Source organism: Macaca nemestrina, chromosome 17, assembly GCF_043159975.1.
Source record: "Macaca nemestrina isolate mMacNem1 chromosome 17, mMacNem.hap1, whole genome shotgun sequence".
Lineage (NCBI taxonomy): Eukaryota > Metazoa > Chordata > Mammalia > Primates > Cercopithecidae > Macaca > Macaca nemestrina.
Genome location: NC_092141.1, coordinates 91,785,652 through 91,806,496, shown reverse-complemented (window position 1 = coordinate 91,806,496; position 20,845 = coordinate 91,785,652). Strand labels below are relative to the sequence as shown.

The following is a 20,845-nucleotide window of genomic DNA, read 5'->3' as shown; positions in this document are numbered from 1 at the left end:
CCCTGGTGTGAGCCACGACGCACGCCGCGATTCCACAGCGTCCTCACCTGCTGTCCAGTTTTGATTATGGAAAGTCAGGAGAGAAGGCATGATGATGGGTACACAGACGACAGGACCAGCACCTTCCCCGGGGAAGCACCCGGCCTCCGGGACCCTCTGCTTCCTGAACAGCCACCACTGCCACCGCCCAGGCCACGCATGTCCCCTTCATCGCCAGGAGCTGCGTCTCACCCGTCACCAGTTCCTACAGATCCTGCCTCCCGAATGCCCCTCAAAAGGCAGCAACGTGTAGCCCTCTTCACACTCACGTGGGCACCTGCATCGTCATCCCCGACGGGGCCCACGGCACAGGCCCCGGGACCCGGCTCCTGGTCAGGCCTGCTCTACGCCTGTTTGCTGTGTGAGTCTGCACAGCTCCTGAGCCACTCCACGCCTCCACTTCCCCCGCTATAAAATGGGAACACAGACCTACTCAGAAGCTGTGTGAGGAGCGGTGAGAGTATGTGCTTGGAGTGCAGCCCAGCCCCGCACTGAGCAAGGGCCCCTCGAACACGACTGCTCCTGCCAAGGGTGAGCGCAGGGCAGGTAGCCTGGCTGTGGGTCCCGCTTACTGGGTCTCATGCAGAAAAGGTGTCCAGTGAGAGTTCAGGGCAGCTGCTGTGGCTGTAGCCTGAGACAGCTTTGCAGAGGACAAACAACTTGGGCTTCGGAGGCAGAACCAGAACTCACACACTGATGGTGACACCATCAACCTGCCTCAAATGACTCATCCTAGCTCCAGCTCTCTGGCACTCAGTTTCCAAGTCTAGGAAACAAGGAGAATGGGGGTTTCCAAGATGGCCTCGTGACCCCCACCTCCTGGCGTTCCTCTCACACAGGGTGTGGCATGGGCCCAATGATTCCCTCCCAAAGAAGAGAATACGCAGAGTCTGGCGAGAGTTGCCACCTTTCAAACAGCGGCGGTTTCCCCCCGCCTCTCAGCCTCCAACGAAGCCAGCTGCCACGGTGTGTGCTGCCCTGCGGAGGGGCCCACGTGGTAAGGACTTCAAAGGGGTCCCCGCCAACAGCGCACAAGGCGCCGGGTCCCGACGGAACCCTTGAGGAGCATGGAAGCAGAACCCCCCGACGCAGGCCTTGAGATGGCAGTGGCCAGGCTGGCACCTTCACAAAGCCTCAGGAGAGACCCTGGCTGGGGACCTGGCTGAGCCACATCCAGATTCCAGACCCACTGAAACTGTGAGGAAAAAGTGCACTGTTCAAGCTACTAAATTTAAGGGTACACTGTTATGTAGGGTAACTAGGATGAACAGAGTATCATCAGCCATCGTAAGACTGTGGCGGAGACCGTCAGGCACCCAGCAAGACGCCTAATGCCTCACGAGGAGGCACACCCCGGCCCCCACTCTCCCCTAACGCCCCACAGGCAGGTGCACACCCCGGGCCCAGTCTCCCCTAACACCCCACAGGCAGGCACACCCCAGCCCCTTGTCTCCCCTAAACTCCAAGGTACACCTTGGCCCCCACTCACCCCTAATGCCTCATGGGCAGGCACACCCCAGCCCCCAGTCTCCCCTAAACTCCACAGGCAGGCACACCCCGGCCCTCACTCTCCCCTAACGCCCCACAGGCAGGTGCACACCCCAGACCCCAGTCTCCCCTAACGCCCCACAGGCACGTGCACGCAGCCGCCACTCTCCTCATGGAAGTGCGCAGCGCAGCCACCTCACAAAGATCAGATAGCACCACAAAGACGATGACCTCAGGCTGCTTCCGTACGTGCCCTCCTGACCTCAACAACGGTGAGACTCGGACAGAAGGCGTAAAGCCACTGTTGGCCAGCAGGTGATGGCAACCAAGGTAGGGCAACAATCCCCAGCGAGGGAAAGCTGCAGGTGCACCACCTCCACCTCCTCCCCGCAGGGGTACTTTCTAAACTGCACCAGGGAAACGGCCCCGGGAGCAGCAGTCTCACTGGGTGGAGGGTTCATATTTGGGGGAGAGGAGAGGAGAAGAGAGCTGCTGAGAAAGGGCCCCAAAACTCTGCCCCCAAATTCCCGTGGATCCCTGGGCACCCCAAGATGAGGAAGCACAACGCGAGACTCAGACGCACCTGTCAGAGAATAGCTGGGAGGCCGAGTGCTGCAGAGAACTTGGAGACTGTGCAACCCTCAGAGGGCCCAGCAGGACGGGAGGGAAAGCCGTGACTTCCACCGAAGACCCTGAGAGGCTACAGACTTAAAGCAAGGACCCTGCTGTGGAGGAAAGACCCATCCCTGGAGGAAAAGAGCTGAGACAGACCCACCCTAACAAAGCCTCAAGCCAAGGCTGGGCAGGAAGAGTGAGAAGAACCAGGAATCTAACAGCCCCCAGAGCGTAAGTCCATCCTCTTTAACAGAAGGTAATCAAGAAAAGAATGGTACTAAAAGAGACCATGAAAATCCAACCGAGGAGATAAAAATGGAAACAAGTTAGAAATACATAAGAAAAAGGAAACGTACAGGAAGATGGAAGAGAAAAATAAACACAAGAACAGGGACTAAAACCCAGCCACGTTAGAATTACGTGAAATGTATGTAGCAACACGTACATCATTATCGAGAGAACTAGGAATTCTGGATTATTTTCCCTATCAACACTTCAGTGCTTGTGATGCTTAACTTTACATGTCAAGCTGACTGGGCCATGGGGCGCCCCGCTATTTCATCACACCTGCTTCTAGTGCTTATGTGAGGGGCTCTGGACGAGCAAAGCATGTGAATCTGTAGATAAAGTCAGGCAGGGAACCCTGCCGAAGGCAGGGGGCCTTGTTCAGCCAGCGGAAGGCCCCAGCAGAACAAAAGGCCGGCCCTCCCCGAGGACGAGGGAAGCCCTCCTGCCTGGTCATCTCTCAGCTGGCCTTGTTCTGTCTTCAGACTAAAACCAATCAGCTCTTCCTGGGTCTCCACCCTGAGGTCTTTGGCCAAGAACCACCATGAGCTCTCCTGGTCTCCAGCTCACAGCCTCGCCGATGCACACATCCTGTGGGCTGCTTCTCCGGAAAACTCTGCCTGGTACAGCACTGAACATTCCCCACAGCAGCACTGAGAGACCAGCCGCCAACACTGCAGCAAGAAAGACGGCTGCACCTTCTCCGACAGTCTCTGAAAGGGAGCCTGTCACCCAGACTCATCACGGATCAGATGCAGCTTTCCCCACAGCGCGTCCACATCAGGGAGGCCGCACCGCCTCTGAGCGACGCGACGCGCACACACCACCACACCAGGGAGGCCGCGCCGACTCCGAGCCACACGACGCGCACGCCGCCCTCCTGTCACGCCAGCTGCAGTTCCTCCAACTGGGAGATGCAGTCAGAAAATAACCAAAAGAAAACCATTCCTCTCAAAATCAGAAACACTTCTGGGACTAAAGAAATGAATGAAAGCAGAAAACACTTGTTACTAACGCGCCTTCTCTGTCATCACCACTGGACCCGAAAGCCACAGCACCGGCCAGACAGTGCCCCCGACTGTGTCCAGAACCACGGCACCTGCCTCCCCACCCCACAACAGGGCACCTGCCTCCCCACAGCACCTGCCCCAACAGCACCTGCACCCCCATCAATGGCACCTGCCCCCCACAGCACCCTTCCCCAGGCGCCGCCCTCACGGTGCCCACCTCCATGCCGCCACCCTCGGCTTCAGGAAGGTCAGCCCCAGTCGCTGCACAAGCTTCACCCCCAGCTTCCGCAGCAGGGTCTGGTTGCTCTCGGGGAGTTTGCAGTCATCGAGGCACCTGAGGACGGTGGCAGCTGCAAACAAGAGCCGGACTCAGCATGGGGAGGGTTGGAGGCATCTTCTGACTGCACCACCCGTGTCCCTGAAGCCAACAGCCGGCTCCACAGGGGCCTCGAGGCAGGAGACATCACCGAGACCCCATCATCCCAAATTGTGAACCAAGAGCTGCTAGAGTTGAACCTACTCAACTTCCTTGCTGTGAAGCAACAGCAGTGGAGGTCAGGAGAGCAGGAGCCAACCTGAAGCGGGGCAGCACACACAAAGGCCCAACCGGCCACGGGCACACTGCAGCCACAGAGACCACACAGGCCACGGGCACACTGCGGCTGGGGAGAACACACAGGCCACGGGCACGCTGCGGCTGGGGAGAACACACAGGCCACAGGGCACGCTGCGGCTGGGGAGAACACACAGGCCACGGGCACGCTGCGGCTGGGGAGAACACACAGGCCACGGGCACGCTGCGGCTGGGGAGAACACACAGGCCACGGGCACGCTGCGGCTGGGGAGAACACACAGGCCACGGGCACGCTGCGGCTGGGGAGAACACACAGGCCACGGGCACGCTGTGGCTGGGGAGAACACACAGGCCACGGGCACGCTGTGGCTGGGGAGAACACACATGCCACAGGGCACACTGCGGCTGGGGAGAACACACAGGTTCCTGTGGCTTGCTCTGCTTTTCAGGGGGAATCACTCGGTGTCATGCAGCAACAACAAAAGCAGGACAAGAGGCTGAGCCACGGGGAGGCTCAAGGCAGCGCTGGGCACAGCAGGACAGGCAGAGCCTGCGAGCAGGAGACGCCCGGGAGGCTGTGGGGGCAAGCTGAGGCCAGGAGGACAACATTCCCGGGACAGACAAAGGCTGGGGTGGACGTGCATGGCGGCTTCAGAGATGGGCTGGAGGTGAAATGGACAAGACTGCAACCAGCTGACAAGGGAGAGGAGAAAAGCAGCTGAAGACAGAGCTGAGAGTTAGGTGAGGTGATGGAAGACAAGGAGATGGAGGGAGGGGCAGTGGGGTGGGGACAGGGCAGGGGGATGGGAGCTGGAGCTGCAGGACCCTGCGGGAAGCTCTGCCTGGAGGCTGGGAAATGACAGAAAGTGAACATTCACCAGTTTTAGGTGGGCGCCATGACCTCGGGCAGAGGTACTGTTTAACTCATAATGTTTGCCTATAAAACCAGGTCAGCTGTAAGAGCATCTGAGTCACTTCTCAGAAGGCTCCGACAGTGGGCAGGACAAGCGAGGGTGACAAGCACGACAGCCCAAGAGGGAGGAGGTCTGTGTTCACGTCACCAAGGACGCTCCTCCCGCCAGCAGGGCCTGGCACTGCTGCTGCGTTTTCAGGTGTGGTGAGGACATTAAGGGCCCCACCTTCCAGAGACACACATGGAAGCACACGCAGGTGAGATGGCACTGCGTGTCCCTCCTGCAAGGTGCAGGGATGAAACGGGCCGCACGTGAGAACTCGCACACTCCTGAGAGGGACACAGGGCGTATGCATCACTCTCTCTTCTTTATATATGTTTCAAATTTTCCGTAATGAAAAACTTTGAAAAAAAGAAAGTTACTCAAATCTGATATTCAGTAGCTTCTAAAACACAAAGGCTCTAAGAAGTTTCTTTCTCCAGAGGGCAAACCTCTGCATGGAGAGGAACACTGCCCTTCTTTTCAGAAATCGAGGTTCAATCTAAAATTAACAGAATTGGGCCAGACGTGGCAGCTCATACCTTTAAGCCCAGCACTTTGGGAGGCCAAGGCAGGGCAGATCACTTGAGCCCAGGAGTTCAAGACCAGCCTGGACAACACGGCAAGACCCCACTGCTACAAAAAATACACAAATTAGTCGGGCATGGTAAAGCTCGCCTGTAGTCCCAGCCACTCAGGAGGCTGAGGTGGGACGATGGTTTCAGCACAAGAGGTTGAGGCTGCAGCAAGCTGTGTCATGCCACGGTACTCCAGCCTGGGAGACACGGTAAGACCCAGTCTCAAAAAGAATACATTAAGAGAATTAGGAAGAAGGCAAAAGAGGTGGTGGCTGTGGCTATCAGAGGAACATGGCTGCTACTGGGCCCCAAAAGCCAGGTTCAACCTCCGATCATAACACAGGCTTTGCCCAGACCTCCCTCATGAGGGAGGGAGCAGCAATCCCTCTTTATGAAAGGACTAGGAAAGTGACAAAAAGTCCAGTTATGACGCCTGTAATCTCAGCACTTTGGGAGGCCGAAGCAGGCAGATCACTAGGTCAGGAGTTCAAGACCAGCTTGGCCAACATGGTGAAACGCCATCTCTATTAAAAATACAAAAATTAGGCCAGGCGCAGTGGCTCATGTCTGTAATCCCAGAACTTTGGGAGTCTGAGGTGGGCGGATCACAAGGTCAGGAGATCGAGACCATCCTGGCTAACATGGTAAAACACCGTCTCTACTAAAAATGCAAAAAATTAGCAGGGTGTGGTATCAGGCGCCTGTAGTCCCAGCTACTCAGGAGGCTGAGGCAGGAGAATTGCTTGAACCCAGGAGGCGGAGGCTGCAGTGAGCCGAGATTGTGCCACTGCACTCCAGCCTGGGCAACAGAGAGAGACTCAGTCTCAAAAAAAAAAAAAAAAAAAGGCCAGTTACTAAAACCCACAACAAAAGAAAGAATGATAGACAGTGTCCGAACATAGCAACGTACAGTTCCTATACCTATGAAGAAAACGTGAAGGAGAGACTCCTGACTGTATATGAGCAAACTCACATCACAAAGATACCTTCTCTTAAAAATAAACCTTACCGGCGGGCACGGTGGCTCATGCCTGTAATCCCAGCACTTTGGGAGGCCGAGACGGGCGGATCACGAGGTCAGGAGATGGAGACCATCCTGGCTAACACGGTGAAACCCCGTCTCTACTAAAAAATATACAAAAACTAGCCGGGCAAGGTGGCGGGCGCCTGTACTCCCAGCTACTCGGGAGGCTGAGCCGGGAGAATGGCCTAAACCCGGGAGGCGGAGCTTGCAGTGAGCTGAGATCTGGCCACTGCACTCCAGCCTGGACGACAGAGACTCTGCCTCAAAAAAATAAAAATAAAAATAAATAAAAAAATAAAAAAATAAACCTTACCATAGGGCAAGCAGTCTTCACGTTTTCCATGTTTAAATATTTGTGCCTAAAAAAAAAAAAAAAAAAAGTCTTTTAATGTTACAAATACAAGTTTAAAACACAAATTGTAAAAACAATTCATCACATCTTTCAGAATTTTTATTCTAAACACTCACCACCTAATAACAAAGAAAACGCTTTCTGTACGTGGTAAGTAAGAGTCTAGTGAAATCATCTCCCAAAAGTTCATCTGAGGCCGGGCACGGTGGCTCAAGCCTGTAATCCCAGCACTTTGGGAGGCCGAGGCGGGCGGATCACGAGGTCAGGAGATCGAGACCATCCTGGCTGACACGGTGAAACCCCGTCTCTACTAAAAAATACAAAAAACTAGCCGGGTGAGGTGGTGGCGCCTGTAGTCCCAGCTACTCGGGAGGCTGAGGCAGGAGAATGGCGGGAACCCGGGAGGCGGAGCTTGCAGTGAGCTGAGATCGGGCCACTGCACTCCAGCCTGGGCGACAGAGCGAGACTCCGTCTCAAAAAAAAAAAAAAAGTTCATCTGAAAACAGGGATGCAATGATAAGTCCAGTCCCCTCTTGGAGGCTGCAGCCTCTCCACCCCTCCCTCATCGCGGCATCACAAAACACGTCCGGGTTTAAGTCCAGGGCCCTCCTAGCCTGGAAAAACAAGACATCTCAGTAGGTTCTAAAAGTATCTGTGTATAAATAAAGACACAAAGGAGTGAAGTTACAGCCAAACCGCCTCACACAGAGGCTTCCATCTGCATTCATGCTTCACCAACAAACGAGAAGGGCGACCGGTTCAGCCCGGGTCTCACACACCCCTGGCAGCCGGTCCCCACGACGCACACACACGGACGTCAACACCTGGAGTCCATCAGACCAAACAGGAATATCAGATTTTCTCTCAAACACTGGTTCTAGCCCTCCTGAATTCTCAACCTGAGGTTTTACCTTCTGCTTTAAAGTCTGGAGGACAAAACTGGTGATTCACATAAATATCCAAGCCCTGTAACCAAAGAAGCCTAGAGCTGAGCCCTTCTAAGAAAAAGCAAATAAATTTCCTTTCCTTCAGAAAACAGAATCTCACAGGCAAGGTGAGAGCTGCATCTGTCTCAGACCATCTGCACCACACACCGCGCCACCCCTGCCTGGGTCCTCGCCGTCGCCCACCACACGGAAAAACGAAGCAGCAGGTGCCGCCCATCAGGGCTGCTCAGCCAAGGTGAAGGGGCTTTCACTAAATACTGGCGTCTTTTACTTGCATTATGAACCCTGTAAACTGCCTGATCTCTTACTTAAGTGTAGAATAGAAACATCTTAAAAGGAGAGGGGACTCAGACTCTCTCCACGGAGCCCGCTGGGAGGCTCTCCTAAGCGCTGAGCGGAGCAGCAGCGAAGCCACGCAGACCACCAGTCACACCTGCGGAGCAGATCCCACACCTATGAGCAAAACGGAAAGCAGACAGCCAGGAAGACAACCAGGCACACCTGCGGAGCAGAGCAGGGTCTCTGCGTTCCGTTCCTGTCTGTAAAACGGGGCAGTGGTAGCACCCACCTCACCGAGCCACTCAGAATAACACATTCACCAAGGCGGTCAGAGACTTAGCCCCTCTCTTTTTAGGGAAATAGATAGTAACACGTTCCCTACCAAGTGAATGGAGATGATCCTTGTTTGCCCAAAACAAGTTCTCATTTCACTTTAAGAACTCTTCCCTATCTTTAGCTTGTGTGAAATACAAAATTGAAAGTTAAATTACTTCACACCAATCCAGATGTATCCAACTTAGTATGTGTTTTAACCCTAAGTCATTGGTTTACACAGCAAACACTTGCTGAGCAGAAACTGTAGGGCACAGGCGAGCTCCCCTCAACGGGAGGCAGGGTTCAGGGACAGTCGCAGGGCACAGCACACACTCAAATTCCCTGGGAGGTGGGCTGACGGCCTGAAGCCCACCTAATGTGCAACAAGAAGCCTAACCATGCCTGGGGGATAAGAAGACAGGAAACTTCACAGGGAAGCTGTCACAGTGGCCAGCTGGCCACATCCGTGGGGAACAGAGTTTGCCAGATGGACAATCAAGGGTCCCTCACCCCCAACCTTGGTAGGCTTCCAACTGCCACAACCAACAGAGGCAGGCAGGAGCAATGCCAGTGACCTCCAATCTCAGGTCGGAAGCCCCGCACCCTCTTTCAGGCTCTCTCCAGACACCGCCCCTCGAGACACTCCCTCCGGGAAGCCGACTGCCACGCAGGAAGGGCCAGCTTCAGTCGAGGGCCTCCGCCGCACCCAGCCCTTCCAGGCACCTGCCATGTGGTCTTCTCAGCAGAGGCCCAGGCATCGAAGGGCAGTAACAAACCACCCCCTACACCCCACCCTGCGAGGCCACAGAGTCGGTCCACACAAGAGTGCGGCTGTCACTGACACCACCAGCTGTGGGGTTCGTTGTTCCACAATAATAAACCTGGGAGCAGCTGAAATCTCGTCCTGTAGGCGAAGGGCACCCCCGCATCACCTGCAGCCGCGGCCATGTGACCCGACTCCAACGGCAGCGGGATGGAGAACGTGGGGATGAACGAGGAAGCGCTAGAACAACGAAGACCGCTACAGAGGCTGCTGGAAAACCCCAGCGGGAAAGGCCAGAACCTAAACCAGAAGAGCAGCTGTGCAGCGATGCAGGACGAAGATCTGGGAAATAACTAACCGCTCTCAGCAACAGGCTACCATGTCCCCCGGTCTCCCTAAAACAACAGGCAAGCGTGTCCCCTGGTATCCCTCAACAACAGGCTGGCGTGTCCCCCAGTCTCTCTCGGCAACAGGCTGGCGTGTCCCCCGGTCTCTCTCAACAACAGGCTGGCGTGTCCCCCGGTCTCTCTCAACAACAGGCTAGCGTGTCCCCCGGTCTCCCTCAACAACAGGCTAGCGTGTCCCCCGGTCTCCCTCAACAACAGGCTAGCGTGTCCCCCGGTCTCCCTCAACAACAGGCTAGCGTGTCCCCCGGTCTCCCTCAACAACAGGCTAGCGTGTCCCCCGGTCTCCCTCAACAACAGGCTGGCGTGTCCCCCGGTCTCCCTCAACAACAGGCTAGCGTGTCCCCCGGTCTCTCTCAACAATAGGCTACCATGTTCTCCAGTGTCTCTCAACAACGGGGTAACACGTCCCCCTGTGTCACTCGGCAACGGGCTAAGACGTCATCTGGTCTCTCTCACTAAATAAAAAGAATCCAAGACACTGGTGAATTCCTAGAGTGCCCTCACACATGAACATTCTTTAGTTACTAAATTCCTGCGAAGTGTAGTACAACATTCTCAACAGCAGACTAAGATACAAGTGGTGATGAGTTCTCGCAAAAGCAAGCAGCGTCTCTTGTAACTCGCCTGGACGCCCCACACCTGGAAAGGCCCAGCCCAGCTTCCGCTGTCCCCAGCCACTCACAGGAGACAGCACCAAGGCCAGGGCCAGCCACCATCTGCAGTAAGGGAGAAACCATCACCCCATAAGCACCCCACACGTTTACAGGTCAAAGGTTATTTTTCTCCTCACTCTTCTCTCTCCCCTGGGGACAGTTTCCAGCTGAATTGCACAGGCAGCCTCCTAGGCAGTCAGCACACACAGAGAAAAGCCCCAAAAGTTACCCACTTTCCCAGGCATGGGCTCAGGAGGGCAAAAGGGACGACGGGAGGAACGAGTCAATGAAGACAGGGCTTTGTTTCCATTTATTTCTTTTTTTTTTTTTTTTGAGACGGAGTCTCGCTCTGCCGCCCAGGCTGGAGTGCAGTGGCTGGATCTCGGCTCACTGCAAGCTCCGCCTCCCGGGTTCACGCCATTCTCCTGCCTCAGCCTCCCGAGTAGCTGGGACTACAGGCGCCACCACCTCGCCCGGCTAGTTTTTTGTATTTTTTAGTACAGACGGGGTTTCACCGTGTCAGCCAGGATGGTCTCGATCTCCTGACCTCGTGATCCGCCCGTCTCGGCCTCCCAAAGTGCTGGGATTACAGGCTTGAGCCACCGCGCCCGGCCCATTTATTTCACTTAAAAGTGAGGCTGTCTTCGCCTGAGAAAGTGTGCAGCAGCCAGTGATCAGTGTGGCGGCGGCATGGGGAACCTGTCGGCAGGAGGACGCGGCCAGAGAGAGCGCATTCTAGTCATCAACGGTCTTTGAGTGCTCATGAGCTAGGCCATAAAACGGGGGGCACAGCCCACTTTCATGGAAGCATAATGGGAACCAACTTAAAACCACCTGCTGAAAAGCATATACTAGACAGAGGCAATTACACCAGGCATTAGAGAAAACCACCACGGCACAGTAAACGAGGAATGACCGCCAGGTCTGTTTTTGTTGTTCTAGAAACCAGCACAGCACAAGGTGCAAACAAAAGGAGTTTCTCAGCAATCATCCTAACCCACCCCACCTTTCCATGGCTACCCACCCAAGCTGGCTTCTCTGCAACGTGCGAGCCAGCTTCCCCTCCCCGGGGCATGTTCTCCAAGCCCAGTAAATCACAGGCTGTCGAGCTACTCAGGAGCAAGCTCGCCCGCTGCCAAGCAGGAGATGCTGGTTTGAGGCTCCCTTCAGGCACCGCCAAATCTAGGCCAAGAAAAGCAGCTCCACCCGAGGGAGGCCCTGGGAGAAGGGCCCCACACCACAGCAGCTCAGGTTTGGCTCTTGCTGGTAACACAGGCTTCTGAGAAGCTGTGAGGGCCGGCCGGCACCAAGGCAGAGGCCGAGACCACGCTAGCTCCACGCCAGCAGGTCACCCTGTGGCCCCACGTAACCGTGCCGACTCCGCAGACGAGGAGGGCGAGGCTGCTCCCCTTTCTGCCATCCGGAGTCCTGCCTCCACACCAAGAAACGGTATCCTGGGAAACAACCAGCCGCATCCGTGCCCCCACAGGCTCAGCACACGGAGGGCAGCCACGTCCAAAGCCACTCTTGGGCACGCCACACCGAGGGCCACAGGACAGACACGGAAGAGGATCTTCAACACCAAAACAACCCTTTCCAGGCTGGCATCCCTTGAGAGCACAGCCCCAGGTCCGTGCCTGCGCTGCAGTAAGCCCACCAGGGCCAGGCCTTTCCTGGAGGGCAGTGAAACCCACGCCGGGCTGCACCTCGCAGCACGTACAAGGCTTCACGGAGGAACCGGTACGCTCGAGGCTCCCCTCAGCAGCACCGCAGGAAAGGAGCCTTCCCACCACACCACTGCTGGAGCCCAGAAAAATCCCAACTCCCAGCGCATCTGCTGGCCTGCCAAAACCAAAGCGAGGGGCACCTCAGAGAGCCCCCACCACCACCCCAAGAAAGAACAGTGGTTGCCCTAGACGGGAGAGCACTTGGAAACAAGAGAGCCTGTCCTGACGGTGGGGCCAGGTGGCGCAGGTGGGGCCAGGCCAGACCACCGCCGCCCCCAGGAGCAAGCACAATGCATCCCCCTCAGGACCACCATACATTCAGAGGAAAAAAGGCATTGACAAGTGAAAATTTTAATTGCTGAATTAGTAAATGACTGATTAGAATCAGAACCCCAGAGTGAAAAAATAACTGTTTCTGACAAAATATATTTCTGGCAAATTATAAAGAATTTTAAGAAAACAAATATCAAAATGAAAACTAGGCCGGGCGCGGTGGCTCACGCCTGTAATCCCAGCACTTTGGGAGGCCAAGGCGGGCAGATCACAAGGTCAGGAGATCGAGACCACGGTGAAACCCCGTCTCTACTAAAAATACAAAAAATTAGCCGGGCGCGGTTGTGGGCGCCTGTAGTCCCAGCTACTCGGGAGGCTGAGGCAGGAGAATGGCGTGAACCCGGGAGGCGGAGCTTGCAGTGAGCCGAGATCGCGCCACTGCACTCCAGCCTGGGCGACAGAGCGAGACTCCATCTCAAAAAAAAAAAAAAAAAAAAAAAAAAAAAAAAAAAAAGAAAAGAAAACTAATTTCAGGCAGGTGTGGTGGCTCATGCCTAGAATTCTAGTGCTGTGGGAGGCCGAGGCAGGAGGGCTGTTTGAGCCCAAGAGTTCGAGACCAGCCTGGACAACATGGCGAGACCTCATCTCTACAAAAACTACAAAAATTAGCCGGGCGTGGTGGCGTGCACAGGTAATCCCAGCCACCCACGAGGCTGAGGTGGGAGGATGACTTGAGCCTGGGAGGTGCAGGTTGCAGTGAGCCGCAATCGTGCCACTGCCACCAAAAAACAAAGGTAATTTCACACAGAAATGCTTCAATGATCGAAATAGTCACATCTAGCTTTTATCTTTCAAGAACAAGGTGTTATTTTTCACCTAACCTTGGACTGTAAGGTAAACACTAATCGCCTTCGCTCGCAGGTGGGGACCACACAAGGCCCAGCTCCACACCCCAGTACCAACCTGGCAGCCCCTGACCTCAGTCCATGTCCTCATCTGTAAACCAAGGCAACACAGCCCTCAAAGAGAGCTTGGAACACAAGACGATTGTGGTTCCTACGTCTGTCATTCACAGGCATCATCCTCCACCTCATTTATCAATCTGTTCATGACAGTGTATCGCACTATAGTCCTACATCATAGAACATTCTGGTCAATGAGGAACCACATGATGATAGTGGGCCCCATAAAATGATTTTACATATGTATGTGTATTTACATGTATATATATGAGTATATATATGTGTGTATACATATAATTTTTTTTTTTTTGGAAACGAAGTCTCACTCTGTCGCCCAGGCTGGAGTACAGTGACACAATCTTGGTTCACTGCAACCTCCGCCTCCTGGGTTCAAGCAATTCTCCTGCCTTGGCTTCCCAAGTTGCTGGGACTACAGGTGCCCGCCACCACGCCCAGCTAATTTTTGTATTTTTAGTAGAGATGGGGTTTCCCCATGTTGGCTAGGATGGTCTCGATCTCTTGACCTCGTGATTCACCCACCTCGGCCTCCCAAAGTGCTGGGATTGCAGGCGTGAGCCACCGCGCCCAGCTGATAGTGTATTTTTACTGTACCTTTTCTATGCTTAGATGTGCAAACACCACTGTGTTACAGTTCCCTGCAGTATTCAGCACAGTCAGGTGCTGTACGAGTTTGCAGCCTGGGAGCAGCAGGGCCACACCACATGGCCTGTGTGTGCAGCAGGCCACACCACCGAACCTGGGAGTGCAGCAGGCCACACCACCGAGCCTGGTTGTGCAGCAGGCCACATCATCTATTTTAAGTGCACGCTACGGTGTTCACACAATGACACTGCCCAACGACGCAGTTCTCAGGACTAACTCCCACTGTAAGGGGACACATGACTATTTCATGACTCACTCAGCGTTTTAAAATGCTCTCAGCAGCCCACGTAGTGACCTCACAGCCGTAAACAGACAGCAGTATTACAGTATTCCAGTTTAAACAATCCGCCATCACCGAGCCTTCTGATTGCTATTCCAAGCTCATTCTGCATAGCCCACCTTTGCGTGACAGTGACTGCGCTCACGTTCAGGTGTGTGTGACACCTCCGGGGTGCACCCCTCACCCTCCACAGGAGAGAGGAGCAGGGAGCCCACGCACCTCCCAAGGCCGAACAAAAGCTCGCAAAAGCCCTTTATTAATCGTGAACCACCAGAGGTAAGACGCTAGAAAAGAGGTTAATGATCCATGGCCAGGCACAGTGGCTCACGCTTGTAATCCCAGCACTTTGGGAGGCTGAGGCAGGCAGATCACTTGAGGTCAGGAGTTTGAGACCAGCCTGACCAACATGGCAAAACCCCGTCTCTACTAAAAATACAATAAGCTGGGTGTGGTGGCGGCACCTGTGATCCCAGCTACTTGGGAGGCTGAGGCAGGAGAATCGCTTGAACCCCAGAGGCAGAGGTTGCAGTGAGCCAATATTGTGCCACTACACTCCAGCCTGGATGACAAAGCAAGACTCTGTCTCAAAAAAAAAAAAAAAAAAAAAAAATTCCCTGTTAATTTAAGAATTTCAAACACAGGAAACCTACAAGATCTAAAAGGATTAGAATCAATTTCTAGGGCCTAGCATGGTGGCTCACACCTGTAATCTTAGTACTTTGGGAGCCCAAGATGGGTGGGTCGCCAGAGGTCAGGAGTCCGAGACCAGCCTGGCCAACATAGTGAAACCCCATCTCCACTAAAAATACAAAAGTAGCCAGGCATAATGGCACGCACCTGTAGTCCCAGCTATTCAGGAGGCTGAGGCACGAGAATTGCTTGTACCCAGGAGGCAGAGGTTGCAGTGAGCCAAGATCGTGCCACTGCACGCCAGCCCAGGTGACAGAGACTCTGTCTCATAAAGAAAAAAAGAATGAACTTCTAACAGCAGCAAAAACGCAGTCACACACAGCAATCTCCACAATATCAAAAGAAAACCTGTGAGCAGGAAAGATGAAGAAAAGGGAAAGGGAAGATTAGCCTTACAGACAGAACCCAATTTTAGAAGTCTAGTCCCTCCCAAATATAGTTCTGTTATCACTATTTATGCTTTTACATAAAATTAACCATTTCTCAATTAACCAAAAAACATCCATCATGCATCTCCCATTTGCCCAACGTACTGATACATAAAAGATGCAAGAGACAGCCGGGCACAGTGGCTCACGCCTGTAATCCCAGCACTTTGGGAGGCCGAGGCAGGCAGATTACGAGGTCAGGAGATCAAGATCATCCTGGCTAACACAGTGAAACCCCATCTCTACTAAAATACAAAAAAAAATTAGCCGGGCCTGGTGGCGGGCGCCCGTAGTCCCAGCTACTTGGGAGAATGAGGCAGGAGAATGATGTGAACCCGGGAGGTGGAGCATGCAGTGAGCCGAGATGGCACCACTGCACTCCAGCCTGGGGGACAGAGCGAGACTCCGTCTCAAAAAAAAAAAAAAAAAAAAGGCCGGGCGCGGTGGCTCAGGCCTGTAATCCTAGCACTTTGGAAGGCCAAGGCGGGTGGATCACGAGGTCAGGAGATCGAGACTATCCTGGCTAACATGGTGAAACCCCGTCTCTACTAAAAATACAAAAAACTAGCCGGGCGTGGTGGCGGGCGCCTGTAGTCTCAGCTACTTGGGAGGCTGAGGCGGGAGAATGGCGTGAACCCGGGAGGCGGAGCTTGCAGTGAGCCGAGATCACGCCACTGCACTCCAGCCTGGGAGACACAGCGAGACTCCGTCTCAAAAAAAAAAAAAAAAAAAAAGATGCAAGAGACACAGTTCCCGCCACAGAAAGCCTGAAAACAAACCAGACAAAATACAATTATATGTAGCTCCCAAGCCACCAAGCAGCCCACGGGCTCAGCGGCAGCAGAAAAGACCACGAAAAGCAGTGGCTTTGCAGGGACCTGAAGGGTCGCTGGCCTGGGAAGCGGGGGGCTAAGGCTCCAGCGTCTCAAGTCAGAGAGGGGTCTGAGGTTCTCTGCAGTGCAGGTGGGGGTGGCACAGCTCTGAGCCCAGCAGGAGGAGGAAGATCCACCAACCAAGAGGCCAGGGGATGTGGCTATCCCCTGTGGACCCCGTGTGGAAGAGAAAAAAGGAGACACATAAAGGCAAGGAAGGAAGAACGGGCAGAGACAAGGACAAGGCTGTGCTGATGCCACATCTCCCGGATGGCGCTGCTGACATACGCTGGGAGCAGCAGGGTGCACAGGGGTCCCATGGGCTGGCCACCTGAGCAGCTCTGCCAGGGCATAGACAAAGCATGAGGACGGAGAGCATGGCTGAGAGCCGCCTGCCGCCTGGGGAGCCCACGGAGGCCGGCGAGCCAAGCAAAGACACCAGGACACACGGCGGGGCTGGGGAGCCCCAGGCGTGGGCCACAGCCTGAGCCCTACTGTTTCTGAGGCCAAGATGAGGCCACCCTTTACCCAGGCCACAGGCTTCCGAGGCCACCCTTTACCCAGGCCACAGGACAGCAGGTGTGCTGCCAGCATCAAGGGCACAGAGGCAGCATGGGACGGAGCCTGGCACTCTATGAATAGAAGGCTCACACCCTCTGCCAGCACCTTTACTGCAGCCGACGGCCACAGGAGAGGCAGGAGGGTAGTCGGGGAGCCCAGCGCCTCCAGAGGGAACATTTCACAGAGGGAAATGGCTCCCATCTGGACCAGGCGGCAGAGCAGGGCAGACTCAGGATGACATAAAGCATAGAGCCACGTGCTGGGACGAGGACCCCCAGGACAGGCTGGCGGCACAGCCACGTGAGAACAGATGAGCAATGAACCAGGAAAGAGACGTGTTAGAGCCACCTCTACACAGACGGGCGTGAGCAGACAGCGGGAGGAACACGGTGTCCCAGGGATGAGCCCGGCTCCTGGGCCACATGCATGGACAGCAGCACAGAAGCTCCCGTTTGTTGCCGGGCTCCCGAGTAAACAGGCCGAGAGGGGAAAGTGACAGTCCAACAAGTGTGACCTGGGACTTGAGGGTTCTGAAGCGTCACACGTGTACCCAACAGGTCCACAGGAGGAGGGCTCGAGAGCCAAGGACAGAAATCAGGAAATAAAGGTCAAGGGTGAATCAGAGCTGAGATATCAATAGCCAGGGCCAAAGCCTGAGGGACATCTGCCTTAGAGGGAAGGTGCCTCTAAGGTGACTGCGTGGGCAGTCAGGCATCGCGGGCCTGTGAGCCGGGTGAGGGCGGGGCAGGTGAGGGCGGGGCAGGTGAGGGGCAGGGGCACCCCATCCTGCACAGAGGCCACAGGCCACGATGACTGGGGCACGGGTGAGGGCGGGGCAGGTGAGGGGCAGGGGCACCCCATCCTGCACAGAGGCCACAGGCCAGGATGACTGGGTCATGGGCCACTGACACCCAGCTCTAGCCCACTCAGCACCAGCCCAGCCTGGCGCACCATCCAGCTCTCTGCCTGTCTGTTCCTCACTAAGAACTGAGGGGGGTAAGGCTGGTGACCCACCCAGCCCCCTCCCCGTCTAGCACATGACCCCGCGCCAGGCTGCCTGTGAGAGCAGGTCGCGCCACCTCGGCAGGGATGGGCCAGGGCTGACAGGAACAAAGGCGTGCGGCTCACCACGCAGGTTTCTGTGAGACTCACACCACTGTGCCCGCCCCACATAAAATGCTGAGCAATGCGAAACAAGTGTCAGCTGCTGCTCCAGGTCTTTACTTAACGCCACGAGAAAACTGAACCAGTGTGGCCTGGGGCACCTCGTTTCACCCCAACGCTACAGGAGCAAGATCTCTGGAAAGTACCCACATTCAGACAGCTCCTGCCCCATTGCCTCCATCCAAAACCTTGCCCCAAGAGAGCACTACAACTAAAAAGGGCCACGCGGTCATCTTCCTCTGGCCTGAATGGAACAGTAGGGTGCTGTTCTCCAAATCTGAAAAGAAATCACAGCCTAAATGAGAAACGTTTTAGATAATCAGCTGTCTTCTTTCACCTTCAAAGACTGTGACTGTGCTAATTAGCCTCACCCCAACCTCCCAGTGAGAGGCCTGCCCCTTCCCTCCCAGGTGGGGCGGGCGTTGGTGCTCACCCTTGCCTCGGGTCACAGGAGAGCCGGAGTCAGCAAAGGGCCTCAGCAGAGCTCACAGCGGCTCGAGCCCCGGTCCCGGCCCACGCACTCTGGGGCCTACTCGGAGACCTGACTGCTTTTATTAACTATAAAAAAGCAGAGTGGCTTCAGTGCCTCTCTTCACAAGTGCCCGGCAGGAGCTGGGGGTGAGGCTGATGGTGCCAGTGTTCTCTGGCTTTCTTGGTTTTTAATGCTGTTGTTTGTGACTATTTTATCCTTTAACAAGAGTTGAGCTTTTGTCAATGATAAAAATAAAAAGAAACTGCACTGCAAAGGGGACACTCGAGCCTAACAGCCGATAAGGGGAAGAGTATCCTATTACCACTTCCATTGTCAACAGCCCCGACTCACAGTCCGAGTCCCCTGCCCTGCCGCCGCCTCCCAGCCATTGTGAGAACACACAGGGAGAAACCCACGCCACACAGTCAACACTCTTCCAATCAAAGAGCACACAACCAAGAGAGCACAACTATCAATCAGCAAGCGGAGTCACACATGCAAATGACAGCCATTTTCCTTTTTGTCAATTTTTTTTTTAGATGGAGTCTTGCTCTGTCGCCCAGGCTGGAGGGCAGTGGCGCGATCTTGGCTCACTGTAACCTCTGCCTCCCGGGTTCAAGCGATTCTCCCAGCCTCCCAAGTAGCTGGGATTACAGGCGCGCCCCACCACCAGCCCAACTAATATTTTATATTTTTAGTAGAGACAGGGTTTCACCACGTTGGCCAGGCTGGTATCAAACTCCTAGCCTCAAGTGATCCACCTGCCTCGGCCTCCCAAAGTGCTGGGATTACAGGCATGAGCCACCGCACCCAGCCCATTTTCCATTTTTAATGTGTTTTTCTCCTTCCTTGAATTTCCTCAAGTTGCATTAATCTTAATGCTTAAAGTGGGACTAACCCAAAGGATGTTTTTAGAGCTGGAGTACAGGGGCCTTCCAGGGAAGTTACATTGCCAAACACTAGCTTCCCTCCCACAGGAGCTAAAAACCCTCACTGCAAGGGAACTATGCTTCGAGGGAAATGAAGATCAGATCCTGGTTTCGACGGTACTTGTTGAGAGTTCACCTGTTTCGCCCACAGTAATGAACAGGTGGATGACAATGAAGCCAAGTGCATCAAAGGAAACAGATGAAACCCTAAGCAGAATTCGCCTGCGAGTTTCATCATGCACGGCGGGCACCCGGCCTCTGCCTGCAGCTCTGCCAAGCCCAGGGTGAAACCTCCCGCCCGCTCAGCACCCAGCACGACTTCCTCCTGCTGGGGCCACCCGGATCAGACCAAACGGACCCTTCAAAGAGAGAGAAGGAAACAACACGCATGGCTCTGGAAAGACTCGAGATTCTCCAGCAGCCGCCCAGGGCTTCAGACGCTCTGGAAGGGACACGCCGGCCCCAGGAGCTGCCAGAAGCCCAGCCCTGCCAGGCGTTGCTTCACGGCAGTTTCATTCATCCCCTTCCCAGGGATTTCAGCCGGCTGCGTCAGACAATTACTCACTCTCGCTGAGGGCAAATCTCTGCATAGCTGTGAGGTGCTGGTGCCAAACTGCCCGGGTGCTCTGCACCAAACAGCAGGGACAGCACGCCTCACTCTGTGCCAGCACATGCTGGGGGTGACAGAAGGCTCGGCTTCCTACGCCTTTGAGAAAACCTTTTCACACCTTGGGAGGAAGGGGAAAAACGAACTTCTCTCCACCTCAACGTGGAACTTGGAGATGTCAAAGTAAAAAGCCCTTCCCCACTCCTGGCTGGCTTGATTTTGCTACAGGAATTCCACCTGTCCCAGCAGCTGGCAGGGGAAAGGGGCAGCGAGCTGGCCCGCCCACCCGCCCTTTGGGTATTCCACATCCAGGCTGTGCACCGCGCACCTCCCACCTTGGGATGGAGGAACAGAAAACTTGGGAACAATCTAGAGAAAACCAGCAAGATCATCAAAAAAAAAAAAAAGTAAAGAACCGAACCCGCAGACAAAGAAGCTGCAGAACTAGACACACGTGGCCACATGACCTTCCCAAGCCGAGAAGGACTCGGAGCCCTGTGCCCAGGGAACACCGCCAGGATGCACCGTGGGGCCCTCCAAGCAGCCTGAACGCAGTGGCCCACAGCCCCTCACCAGGAGGCTGCCTCTCCCACAGCCAGCCTGGCCAGGAGCTGGTGTGCCTCAACTGCCTACAAGTCCCTGGGCAGCCACAGCTGGCTCCAGCCCCAAGGCTGGGGTATCCTGCTGACCCAACAACATGGGGTGGGGAGGGAGAGAAGGGGAGGCTCCCGGGCCAGGCTGATGAGAGCTGCAGGGTGACCCCAGAAGCCCATCAAGAGTGCAGATTCTCGACTGGACAAAGGTGGCCTCAGACACTGGCCGGACAGAGGTCAAATGTGCCTCCCTCCCAAAGCAGCACCCACACTCGGGGCAGGGCTAACAGCCTTCCCCGCAGAGCCACTGGAAACAACAGCACTAGTCACATCCTGTTAGAC

The 20,845-nt window shown here is 55.0% G+C and overlaps 1 protein-coding gene across 4 annotated transcripts in view; it reads right to left on the bottom strand.

Annotated features, from left to right (window-relative positions):
• LOC105469397 (tubulin folding cofactor D) overlaps positions 1-20,845 on the bottom strand; it is a 185,303-nt gene that overhangs the window by 139,472 nt on the left and 24,986 nt on the right. For all 4 annotated transcript variants that reach the window (XR_011615237.1, XM_071081895.1, XM_071081896.1 and 1 more), the window contains exons 8-9: positions 6,880-6,925; positions 3,655-3,787 (exon numbers count right to left, since the gene is read on the bottom strand). Coding sequence is in view for 3 of the 4 variants with exons in the window: in XM_071081895.1 (XP_070937996.1) it covers positions 3,655-3,787; positions 6,880-6,925 (179 nt within the window). In the remaining variant the exon portion in view is untranslated. The remainder of the gene's footprint in view (positions 1-3,654; positions 3,788-6,879; positions 6,926-20,845) is intronic.